This window comes from Erigeron canadensis, chromosome 6, assembly GCF_010389155.1.
Source record: "Erigeron canadensis isolate Cc75 chromosome 6, C_canadensis_v1, whole genome shotgun sequence".
Taxonomy (NCBI): Eukaryota; Viridiplantae; Streptophyta; class Magnoliopsida; order Asterales; family Asteraceae; genus Erigeron; species Erigeron canadensis.
The window spans coordinates 37437921-37451592 of NC_057766.1; the positions used below are offsets into that span (position 1 = coordinate 37437921).

Sequence of the window (13672 nt, forward strand, 5' to 3'; positions counted from 1 at the left end):
GGAGCCGATGATGCACGTCCTCGTCCTGTAACTCCCGGTTTGCTTCCGGGTTATAAACATTTGGCACTGTTGGATCCATAATATGAACCGGTGATATTGTACGTCCGTTGTCTTTGATGATCATGTTGTGTAGTATAGTACACGCAGCGACGACATTTCCGATCTTCTCCTTTGTCCATAGCCAGAGGGGACGGTCCAAAATCTTTCATTTTCCCTTGAGAACACCAAATGCCCGCTCAACATCCTTTCTTGCAGTCTTTTGTAGTCTTTTAAATTTCTTTTCATCTTGTTCCACTGGATAGATTCCATCGGTAAGGTAGTAACCGCGCTTGTAATCATGTCCATTTACACTAAATGAACTGTCTAGCGCGGATCCATGACGCTCGTTTTGAAACAACGGCGACTACTGCAAAACGTTGACATCGTTGTTCGATCTAGCAGGACCGAAAAACGAATGCCAAATCCATAAGTCACAGGAAAGCAACACATTCAATCATAATAGTAGGTACCTTGTGATCACCCATCGTGTATTGCCCTTTTAAGTGTTTAGGGCACATCCTCCATTCGATGTGTGTACAATCAAGACCAAGCATTCCTGGAATGTGGTGTCTTTCTTCATGAGCTTGTTTGATGAGAGCAACGTCATGAGATGTCGGCCTACGTAAGAACTCCTTTTGATATAAATTGATGACCGCATCACAAAAGTACTCCATGCTCTCCTGTCCCGTTCTTGCAGCCATACATAAATACTCGTCATATGCGTCTGGAGGTTCACCCGTAGACGGTTGCTTGATCGTCGATGTGCACTTTTGAAGAGCGGTGCAACTTTTTTTACCCCGTGCGTCGTACCCCTCTTGAAAATAACTAAATTTAGCTTCAATATCACCAACAATCTTCAAAAATAACCTTTTGCTCATGCGAAAACGATGACGAAAAAATGGTTCATCAGACTTTGAGTCTTCAACGAAGTAGTCACGCATTAGTATCGCGTGAGCTTCTTCTCGGTCTCGATCAATATACCTACGAGTGTCGGAAGAGGTGTCGGTATCTTCAAGCTCAACGTACACTTGATTAATAAACTGAAAAGTACTCCCCGTAAACGAATCGTCTAACTCTGCTGGAACACAAAATGAAGAAGATGAGGAAGAGAAATCCATTTTTTAGTAATGCGGTGTTTTTTCTTTTTGTGAAAATGTGAAGATATGTTTTTGTTTGGTGAATTCTTTGGTTAAAAATGAAGTGTATATATAGATATAGAGATTGGGAAATTTAATTTTTTTCATTGGTGTTCAACGGTCACAAAAGAGGGATGGACCCCACTCCACACACTCCCCTAACGTTCCAAAATACCCATCCCTCCGCTGGCTTTTATCCCGCCCACATTCAACCCGCCTACAAGCCGTTTGGATGGCGGTGGTGTTCTTCGACGGCATGCTCAACCTGCCGGGCAAGCCATTGCCACTCCTCTCCCCCTTATACAAATAAAAAGGTCAACTACGACCCTTGAATGTTGGTCAAAGGTTTGTGCTACCTACAATGATGTATGGAATTTACTTTTTACCCATCATTCACTCTGTTCCAATATGTACGGAAACTAGATTAGTAAAGTTTCGATTATTGTTATATTATATTTTGTTTCTAAGTTGTCGAGATATGCCACATATCTATATCTATATTATAAAGCAAATAAGGTTTTAACTTTTAATTTCAATGATGTACACATGATAATGCATGATATACTATACATCAATACCTCACAACTTTCGACTTTCAACTTTTAATTTCATCTCTCTTTTTAAAATCTCAACGACTTATTTTTTTCCATCTCCTCCATAAATCATTTTATTTCTCTAATTCATTCAAAATCTTTTATCTCAAAAACCGTACATTGTTAAATTATAAAAATTATATGAGTGTTTAAATTTCATGCTCTTTCATTAAAGATGTCATTTGATATACTTTCGACGAATTTTTAAATCCGAGGGCGGAGCACATACGGCTAAGACATTTGGCTATCACATTCTATGACCTATCACCTCCTATGTCTTATCACTGTATGACCTATCACCCCCACCATTTCACTGTCGTAAAGCGCGGGATCTCTAAATTATGTCTCTTTCTTAATCTACACCTTTAATCATGTCACATGTTAACCTTAAATCTTTAGGTATATCTTTAAGCCTATTATTTAGACATAGCAATCATTTTCCTTTTGTTATACCTCATAAAGGAAGTTAAATAGTTGATAAACCTAAACTTATTGTAAATTAAAGATTGATAACAATGAAGAAAACAACAAATTAAGAAGAATAGAAAAATGATTTCCATTGATCTAATATCTCATCATATACAAAGCTATTATATAGGCTACATGACATTAATACAATCAATATATTAATAATGGATGGTATATAAAAGAGAATGAGTTACGGGATGTGGATAGCCACAATCAATGAATTCATAACACTCCCCCTTGGCTATCCATCGGTCAAAAGAATATGCCTCGTTAAAACCTTACTAGGGAAAACCCAATGGGATAAAAACCTAATGAAGGGAAAAGAGTACATAATTCTTTCGATACGCTTGGGGATGCTGCCTCATTAAAAACCTTGCCAAGAAAACCCGATGGGATAAAACCATGGCCAAGGGAAAAAGAGTGCAGCGCGTATCTTCTCCCCCCGATGATCACATCACTTAAGCTCCCTGAGTCAATAATATTACGAACAAGCTTCCCTTGATATATAATTTCAGTCGTTAAAAACATCCATGCTGCATTATCTACATGTTGATCTGTTAATTAACTTATAATATATGATAAGGTTGATGCCAACATTTATAAATCCATATCCGTTTGTAATCAATTATCCTGCATTAAGTAAACAAACTAAAATTGCTATGATAAGTTAGTGTGATGTAAACTTATAACTTTATGGCCTCCACGGTAATAAAAAAAAATATGTTTTACCGATTCGTATACATTCTCATGGGATGAGATTTTTTATGTGTACTAAAAAAACGTAAAACAATATATTGGGATATATGTTAATAATGACTAGATGCAACTCAGACATAATATTTTGAATCAAGTATTTATCTCCGCTTTTAAGGAATGAAAGTGATCTTTATCAATACCAAGGGATCATATATACAAATTACTTAGTAAACTCAATAAATAGATATAGCCCACAAAAATATTTTCCTCGTCATATAGATTCCTTTTGAGTAGTTATTCATCACTAGATTGTTCGATTTTGTTGCATCACACACATTCAAACATAAAATTGCCATAGAGATCTTTTCAACTCATAACTTATTCAAGTTTTATATTTCTTTAATATCCTTGGGCAAGTAAATCTCATAACTTCAAGTTATATATTCAAAGAGACTTTACCAAATGTTTATTATAGACTTATAGATTATTTTTGTGACATGTCGTTCTCAAGAACCTTTCAAATATGTTTGTAGCATCTTTGGCTCATTACACATGCTCCGTGCATTTTATATACTTCAAGCAATATTGCAATTTAAAGAACAACACATACTTTATGCACTATATATAATACCTTCAGAGCTCAAAATAATTCATAAGACGCAGTTTCATATTATTTTATATTGTCAGACTTATAAAATATCAATAGTTGCATCCACCACTTGATAATAAAATTCATCGTAATCAAGTCTATATCTTTTGCGAAAAATCCTTATTCCATAATAAATTTCACAATGACCCAGTTCTATCATAAATGGACAACCACTATATATTTATTTATAATACTTCATCTTGGATGTCCATCAAAATATTATGCCTTGTGTATCATACATATGATTTTGTCATTTATTTTTCCCACTCATCAATTATATCATAAAAAGCTACACTTTCAGGTATACGAACTCGAGGTCTAACTTTTGCGTCTTTTTCTTTTGGCCAATCATAAATATCTTATAACTTTATTTTCATGCATGATTTCAAGATCCTCATATTTATTCATAGTACTTAGCGGTATATCAAATTTAAAGTTATTATCGACGTCGATTTCACTTATTCAATCGATTCCATAGCTTTCGAGACATGATATTGTTTATTGAGATCTCAATGTTTAGTATTCGCTTTTTCAGGTAACTGTAAAACCTTCATGTCTTGTTTCATCAATAATCTATAATGGGGTCTTTCATACCTCGAATTTGACCATCTTATTTTCTTGCTCTTTTTCTTTCGAGATTTTTATTTGGAATCGACTTATGTACTATGCTTCAAACATATGTATACCCATTACTGATTGGAGCATTAGCAGCTGACATATATAAATTACTCACTCTCTTTTTGGTCAGTCAACATATCTGGCAATTACTAAATGTAATATATGAATTATCCCATGAACATTATGTTCATATAATTTGATGTGAGGATCTTTGATAATTCATCTTTTGCTTATTTCAACTTTAAGCTGCTTTTCATATCTACCTAAGGTTGGGAAAACTAAATCATACCAATGTGAAACATAAGCCATAAAAAAAATCTCCAAATGATGGCTTTATTGACTATACACACCTCTTTCATGTATCAACTCATACCCAAAACAGTTATACTAGTGTCTAGTTAATCAGACAGTTTCGAACTGAATCAAAGCATGAGCCTACGCACTTCCAATGCAAGCATATTTTCCCAACATTATTTCCAACATTCTTTAAGGTCTCATCTTTGTGCATTGTGGTAGGGCAATATTGTGATATTTCGCATAACTAAAAACCTTTTATATGAGACATATATGGTTTCTGACCGTAAACCAAGTTCAATGGGGAGGAAATACGATAACTATTGGCATGATGCGAATTTTTGCATGTTAAGTAACATGGCCCCAAACTACTCATTTTGCTCTCAAATGATCATTATATAACTAATCATTATTGTCAATACAAAATGGAACATGTTCTCAATCTTATAAGATAAGCAATTAATTACGCAAACTTTTATGTTGCGACTTTAATGACCCATTTAGATGATGCATCGATTTAAAACACTAAATGGTCCTTTGGACGATGTATAGGCCTACATACATCTCATTTGCTTATGTTCCAATAAGGTATTCAATCCTTATTAAGCAAATAACCACAATTTAGATAACCACTTTGAAAAATCTTCTAACTTTTATATATATATTTCGCATCATAACTGACCAGGGATGGTCTATCCGGTCATGCCAATTACTCAAATAATCTTGATTCATAAACCTCTAGTTTATGACCATATATGTTTAGATTGGAGAATTTAATACAACGATACTTTAAACTCTAATTTCTCCCTTAACTTGATTTCAACTCCTTTTGAGCTTTGTACGATTCAATATATATTATTACAAAGAATGACAAAAATCATGTTTTCAAACGATCAATGGAGTGTTTTATAAAGCATATAAAGCACATACGAATATAACTCACTTAAATCCAACTAATAAATTACTTTTTTTTATTTATATCAGCCATTCTTAACAATCTTCGTAATATTGAATATAAACATACAGCAAAACCTCTATAAATTAATACTCGATAAATTAAAACCTTGATAAATTTATAAAATTCTCAAGTCCCAACTTAAGAGAAATATTGTAAATTTACACTCGATAAATTAATAACTCGTTAAATTAATAAAATATCTAGGTCCGAACATAGAAATTATACTGTATATCGTATCTTTTTATTCATGATTCAAACATTTAGACAAATGTAATTTTCATATGCATCTGCCCATAATGCGTATTTAATGATATCTTCATTTTTTTCACAATATTACTAGTAATTGGTCTTTTCATAGCTAGTAACATTTCAGTTTATCATCTTAACCATGTCACATGCATTGTCATTAATTAAATAATCAAAGTCCATGGGATAATATATGGACATATGTATGTGTATGTGCACGCTTCATTATAAACTATAATACCAAAAATTTAGTGTCACGACACTTTTGTTTCTCGAAACAAACTTACATCAGCTCTTCTAAAACATTTAAATGATAACAAAACATACTCAAATATAATATCACATCGGCTTATAGCCATATAAAGCGAGCATATAATTCAAGTAGTACATATATATATATATATATATTTTGATCAGTTTGCTTCATGCTCCGACACACAACACATAAGTGATACGCAGAAAACGTTTCATGTAATAGCATAAATAAAATCGTATGATGCGTCTTTTTGAAGGCTACCTTTAAGTTTAACTTAATACATCTATCGTAGCTAATGCTGGATCAATTAATATTCCGTAATGCAATATCCCTCTATAGAATCAATATGAAAACTCAACCTATCAATTAGGATATAGTTATAGTTATCGAAATACATATATACCTCACATCCAGTGTATTTAGTTTTTGTTTCTTTTGAATAAAAATACATTGATCATTGATGCCCAAAATATAATCATAATATCCTTAGATAGCCATGCAAAAATAATAATAATACGAATAATAGTTCAAAGCAGACAATTTTTATAGTGTCTATGTTATGCTTTACATGACATAGAATTTTTTATTTTTTAAAAATCAACAAGTAAGATAAAAGACATGAAAAACTTCTCGTAAATTTCACGGATAATAATAACTAAAATTTGTAAAAATCATTGTTTTCATTTATGACTGATTAAATGATACAATAAGAAAAACTATCTTGATGGAAATCGTTTTAATTAAAATTAAAGTATTTTAACACCTTCATGAATTACTAAAAGAATAAAGTTCGATGACCTATTGGTAATAATAAACCTCAAAATTAAAAGAAGGCTAAGACAAGTCTTAACAAGATAAAGTATTTTAATTTTTCTAACAATAAAAATTTCTATATCCCTTAATTCTTTGACAAATTATTTCTGTTGCTACAAAACTCTTGGTTCAATTATACTTTCTTATTAATAAGTATTGCTTGAGTTATTCAAACGTTTCAGTTTCGTCACCATAAAAGGTGATTTTAAAAGTCTTAACTCAACAATAAACCTCATGTAACACGAATATAATATATTAAATTAAGTATAATAACAAGAACCAAGTCACATGTACTTTCCATCTTCTGTAACAATTAGATAAGTATAACATGTGTAGTCTTTCGAAATCTTAATCAAACACATCAACTTACTATAACTGAAAAAAAATTATTTATCCTTGTTATTGTCTGGTGGTAATCAAATAACCAAAATTATTATTGTAACTAGATGTGAGTGTTTAAACAAATTAAATTTCATAAATACATGATCGGTGTTAACTATTAGTTAAATCAATTAACAATAAGAACTTTCGGATAGAACTTTGACTTCTCGGGATCTATATCATAATATAACCATATATATTCATCAAACTATTGTTGAATTATTTTTTCTTCATCATAAATTGAGTGGTTTATAACATCATTACACACGGAAAAATCTAGAAAAATCACATTCGTGCATATAGATCGATAGCTAATTGAATAATGGAATTTTAATTAAAGTTTGGAATTTACCTCGATGACGATAATTGATGATATTACAAAGCTGCGACTCACCACATCGAACAATAGGGTACGAGGGGCCTTGTACAATCAACTCATTATTAATTACCAAGATCTCAAAAGCTAACATTCGAAATTGAATTTGATGATTTGACATCATAACTCAAGAAAATATGGGATGACAAGAAGATTGCCTCAAAAAAAGTTAGTAGCCGACAAAGAGGGGATTAATATAAACTTCAACAAATAATTATTTTCTCCTAATATATATTCATGTATAGTATCAAACACCAACGAATGATTATATTTATAATTAAAGAAAAAAAAAACTCTTTGTTTCAAGGCATATAGATTGAACTGGATTAAAAGAAAACCAAATCTGAATGTAAATGATGAGAAAAAGGTTTACTTCATGTTTAAAGCAAATCAATATACCTCAAAACTTTTCAATCAAAACTCATCGACGATATGAACTCAAAATATTTAGACTATTCGTGCTGATAACGTATTGTAAATTAAAGATTGATAACAATAAAGAAAACAACAAACTAAGAAGAATAGAAAAATGATTTCCATTGATCTAATATCTCATCATATACAAAGCCATTATATAGGCTACATGACATTAATACAATCAGTATATTAATAATGGATGGTATACAAAAGAGAATGAGTTACAGGATGCGGATAGCCACAATCAATGAATTCATAACAAAACTATCTATTTTAATTTTTTCAAAAAAAACTTGATAAACCTAAACTACACATCTATTTTATTTATTCTTTTAAATAATTATATCTAATATACATATAATACCTTTAATGAAATTATTTACAATTTTTCACCTACAAAAATAACTCCAGTACCCCTTTTACATCAATTAATTACTTTTAGATTAATAACCACACGACCATCACCACCGCTACCACTGCCGCCAACACCATCACCACACTGCTGCATCACGCGAACATCTATCTAATATAAAGAAAGACATTCTATTGGTAGTAACAATCAAAATCTAAAACCATTAAAAATTCAAAACTCATAAATTCATCATCATTACCAAACATTCAAACAATATATTTTATATGTTTTGTTAATATTCCACATGTTTTTTTAAAATTTTACACCAGCCAATGATGAATAAAAAAATAATTGGTTAAAATGTATATGAAGTTTGACGTGGAATGTTACATACTTGAAAATACAATGAGCGAAACATGGTGTATAAAGTATTTTTAACTATCTTTTTTTTTTATTATTAATTAACACTAAAAAAAAATACCGGTATATATATAATGAGCAAACTATATATTTATGTGAACCAGTGAGTTGGTGACTCATTGATATGGTCTTAGACTTCGAATTTACTTATATTTATAAGATTGGATTAGTGGAGAAGTTTTCGAGAGTCATGGATTTCATCTCTGACATGCGTGTTTTGAACTCCTCATACTGCTTAGTTGGATGTTATTGTCTAATCAATGCTAATACTGATTATACCGGTATCAAACCGGATTGAAACCATAACTTGGACATGCATATAATAATTTCGATAGTTTCATCTTTTGTAGGAATGAAAGGACACAAAAATATATTCAGGTTACGAAAATGTGACCTCTATGGCCATTGAGATAAAAGGAAACAAGAAAAAGGCGACCTCATAAGAAAAAAACTCTTCCAAGCGATAAGAAGCCGTTTATTAATTAACTTATTATCTTGTAAAACAAGAAAACAACATGAACATTAAATTAAAACCAGATATACCGACCAATCGTGTGATGGGGTGAGTCGTTTAAACTGAATGTTGAGTGCGTTTCCCCCCCCTTAAACACGATATTTTATCAAACGTCCAGAGATGCTAAATAATAAATATATGCCAATTAAAGAATTTAGATCGAAGCGAGTTAAAAAAAAACTTTTTTTTAGTTTGTACAAACTAAGAGAACTTCGTTTCACACAATGTTTAATATAATAAAATCAAGTTAAAAGAATATTTTTAAAGAGAAATACTAAATAAACACCTATTTAAAGCCTACAAAGAATGAGAATTATATAGTAAGCAAGTAAGGGCCTAATGGAGGGCCACCTAGCCCATTGGGTCCTAACACTTCAACGGTATGAGGGTTTAAGATGTAAACAGGATTTATCATACTATGATGGTGTAAATATGTTATTTTCAGGTTATATTTAAGATAAAAAATGTCCTCTAACCTTATAAGACATGATGATAATGCTATTGGCCTCCGTCTTTAGTGGTAAGTGGGTTTACCTCTTATCCAACTTTATTATCGAATGAAGTAATATTTACGTTTTAACATAATGATTTCTTCATTATTTATCTATCGAACATACTAAAAAAATGTAATCGATTCTTATTCCATCGGATTTAATTAGAACTTTTAAACTAAATATGAAATAATTATCAAATGCAATGTATTCTGTCATATATTCAAAGGCCGGTCTCATGTATGAATCTTATAAATTAACATATTAAGATGGCCGAAAAATAATTGGGATTCAGCCACTAGATAACTCTTTTAAACCATATATCATTTGACTAAAAAAAGACTCACCATTTCCGAGTAACCATAACAAAACAGTTTTATTTACCCGTTTAATTATCTGGAAATCGAGTTTTCCTTCGGGCGGCATCTTCAAACTCAATTTCTAGCCGGATGATTACAATCTCTGATTACATTTGATTGCTAACAACGTGCATATATGGTTATGAACTTTTAGTTATACCCAATTCCAACCCTATATATATTTAGGACATTAGAAAAATGATTATACCATACACTAAGTTATAGGATCGATCTCAATCTAGTGATCTACATACTTAACTATACAGGCACAACCAATTGCTCTCTCATGTAAATAGGCAGGGAATCTTTTTCATTTTTTAACCTTTAGTAGATTTATAGCTTAGTCCATTTTATGGCATATTACTACTAATATGGAGATCTCATCAAGTTACTTTCAATTTGAGAGGTCAAGTTAAGAGTTTCTTGACTTTTAAATGAAGTTGAAAAGTTAAGATGTAAAGATGATCTTTTAATCTTGGCCTTTGATTTTCATTCAATGATCAAGATCCCTTCAACTTAATTCAAGTTAGAATTTCGACTTGAGGGAATCTCATCCTAGTTACTACTAATAGTTCTAAAAAGAGTGCAAATAGCATCACCTATATGAAACATTAGAAAAACAATTTGAGGAACACATTGATCATCAATAAATATAAAATGTATTATATACTAGTATAAATAAGTCGTGTGGCATCAGTACAACCATATATATATTATTTAATACGATGGACCATTTCTCATTCATTATTTTGAGATGATGTTACATTATTGGTCACAAAATTGAATTATCTATAATCTAACCATACTTTTCAATTACAAAAGGTCAAATAATAATACAAAACCGTACCCGTCACCAAACTGACAGTTTATAGTTGGTTTATATAACCTAAGCACAACCTATCTCATTTTTTATACCAATCCGTCTACTTCTTTATACATTTTTTTTTCTTAAACATTCATAGTAATTTTATTTACATAACCGAACAAGCATTAGGATTTTCGTCACTAAACATTCCCGTACCAGGTTGATATCCATGAGGGTCGTGAAGATACATAGGTGGCGGCGGCAATGGAGGTGAATGTGAGTATCCCACGGGATATGCATGATTATAACCTTCGTATACATATCCATTGCTAGAAGAGGCCGAAACGCCATAATCTTGATTGTGATAATTTTGATTGTAATAATTTTGATTATTGTACATTTGCATCGTATGCGTGTATGGAATGTGTCCTTGATACTCAAGCTTGTTTACAACTTCGATTCCTTTGCCTTTTTCTTCGCCTCCACTAAGCGCCTTCACATCACCACCGCCGCCACCACCACCAACTGCTTTTTCTTTCTTATCATCCCCGGCCTTGTCTTTCTTATCGTCGCCTCCCTCGGCCTTTTCTTTTTTGTCATCTTTCTTATCACCACCTTTCTCATCATCTTTTTTAGGAGGGACAATATCAATCTTTCTTTTCACTTTTTCTTTTAAGTGTGGTACAAGTTCTTTCACATTCATTGTCCCTTTAACCATTACCAAATCCTTGCTACTATCCGGCACCACAGCTTCAACTCCTGTTACAAAAAGACAAAACATATAGATATTATTAAACTTTATCCCAATTAACAAATCCACTTATTAAATTCAATACGTGCGTCATCCCTTTCTTTAATTAGTTGTTCTTATTATTATTATACATTATGTCACTTAATTATTCCCACCAAATAGTTCTGACCTTATTGTATGGTTCAAAAACAACCGTTTCAGGTCTCTATTAATAACACTATTAAAAATGCATACGTCAATATTTTGTCGATATCATACATACAAATAATCGTTTTTTAAAAAATAACTTTCAATAGTCGACATTTTATTATAAGTTATACCTTATACGGCTATATTTAGCAAAGTATTAAAATGCATAAAATTAACATACCATCTATCTTTGAAATGAGACGTTTAATCTTGTGTATACATCCATCACAATGCAAGGGAATCTTGAGAACCACCGTACTTGATTGTGCCTATATCAACCACCACCATAATAATTAATTAATTTAATTTAATTCAAATTAATATCACAATACAAATTAGTAATTAACGTTTTAAACCCATTAATTAAACAACTAATAACCCATAACTCAACAATATTACTATCATAAAAGTAATTAATTAATTGCCGGTACCTCTTTGGGTGGCTTTTTCTCATCGGCGCCCTTTTTCTCCGGTGGTGGGTTATCCTTTTTTTTCTCTTCACCGCCACCGCCACCGCCTTCTTTTTTGGGCTGTGGAGAAATGATATCCACCTTCTTTTTAGTTTTGTACTCCAATCGCTCCTTGATGCGCGTGGGATCCACTTTCCCAGTCACCGTTAATTTGTTGCCGGCGGTATCTGCCTTAACACTTTCTACACCTGTAACATAAATAACATTTTTTAATATTTATTTTCTTTTTTTTTTTGTCATTTAGTAGTTACACCAAATAACAGCTACTGTTTTAAGTCTAACGTACGTTATACATTCATAATTTTTTTTTGCCAATAAATATTCATTTTTTTGTTCTATTTCTTGACATGTCCGTCATGTCAATAACTTGACGGAATAAACAAAGCTGTCCGTATACCATGTACCTATAGTTCTGTCTCAAAATCCATAACAAAAAAATTAGTTGTTATTATTTTATTTATTTTTTTGCATTTATATTAAATACCTTCAAATTTGTCGATGGATTTTTTGATTTTTTTAGCACATCCGTCACAATGAATGTCGATTTTAAGAACAACGGTTATAGGACCAGCATCGGGCTTTTTCGCATTCTCTGGCTTCTTATCACCTGCTGCTTCTTTCTTGGTATCGTCTTTCTGTAATTAATTTAACATGATACGAAAAATTAATACTATAACAATTAAGAACGAATGGGAAGAAAGAAAAAAATGAAGAAATTAAATTGTGGAAATTTTGGAGTTTGGACAGTTCTAATTACCTCACCCATTAGAAATGGAATGATAGTTAATTAATGGAAAATAAAGGGGTTGGAAATGAAAGTTATGAAATTGTTTTGAAGATTGGAATTGGAGGCAAAGGTTGGTATTTATAGGGGCAGAGAGGATGTATCATGTATCATGATGCATTATGTGTATCTATTTTATATGTGTACATGTATTGTATGTACATATGGATGCTGAATGATGGGTGGGGCCATAGTGGGTCGAATTTGACAAAGCTACAAAAGGATAAGGCGGTTTATTAACCGACAGAAATGTGGGTCGATTTATTGACCCGTATTACGATTATTTTGACCCACCGATTGGGATAACAATAACCAAATACGTATGACTGAATATAGTACAGTATAATTTTTCCTGTCTCAAAATTATGGCGCCGTTGATATTGCGGGTGCCTGGTTTCTACTAGGGGAGGACGAATTAGATAAAACGTTTAGCTACATTTAATGGTTTTGATGAAGTTTATGAACCATATTATTCCAGAAGCATCCATACGTCCTAATCGTAATATATCTTATTACTCTAAAATAATATATCAAGATATATATGTTACTTTTACTATAGTCAATGGTTTTGAATTTAACATTCGTCTAGAGCATTGT

The 13672-nt window shown here is 31.6% G+C and overlaps 2 protein-coding genes and 1 long non-coding RNA gene across 3 annotated transcripts; all 3 read right to left on the minus strand.

The window, feature by feature from the left end:
- Positions 1-205: 205 nt before the first annotated feature.
- LOC122604816 lies at positions 206-1433 on the minus strand. The gene is made up of 3 exons (XM_043777681.1): positions 1316-1433; positions 510-1117; positions 206-403 (listed from the first exon to the last, which is right to left on the minus strand). The coding sequence occupies exons 1-3, from the start codon at positions 1431-1433 to the stop codon at positions 206-208; spliced, it is 924 nt and encodes a 307-aa protein (XP_043633616.1).
- An 875-nt stretch (positions 1434-2308) lies between these two features.
- On the minus strand, positions 2309-7784 carry LOC122605957. Its single transcript, XR_006324765.1, has 2 exons — positions 7500-7784; positions 2309-2778 (listed from the first exon to the last, which is right to left on the minus strand). It is a non-coding gene; the product is annotated as an uncharacterized LOC122605957 (long non-coding RNA).
- Positions 7785-10785: 3001 nt separating this feature from the next.
- LOC122603835 (heavy metal-associated isoprenylated plant protein 6-like) lies at positions 10786-13114 on the minus strand. The gene is made up of 5 exons (XM_043776658.1): positions 13049-13114; positions 12776-12926; positions 12253-12479; positions 12003-12090; positions 10786-11640 (listed from the first exon to the last, which is right to left on the minus strand). Exons 1-5 carry the CDS (start codon positions 13055-13057, stop codon positions 11048-11050), a joined length of 1068 nt encoding a protein of 355 aa, XP_043632593.1. The 5' UTR covers positions 13058-13114; the 3' UTR covers positions 10786-11047.
- Positions 13115-13672: the final 558 nt, after the last annotated feature.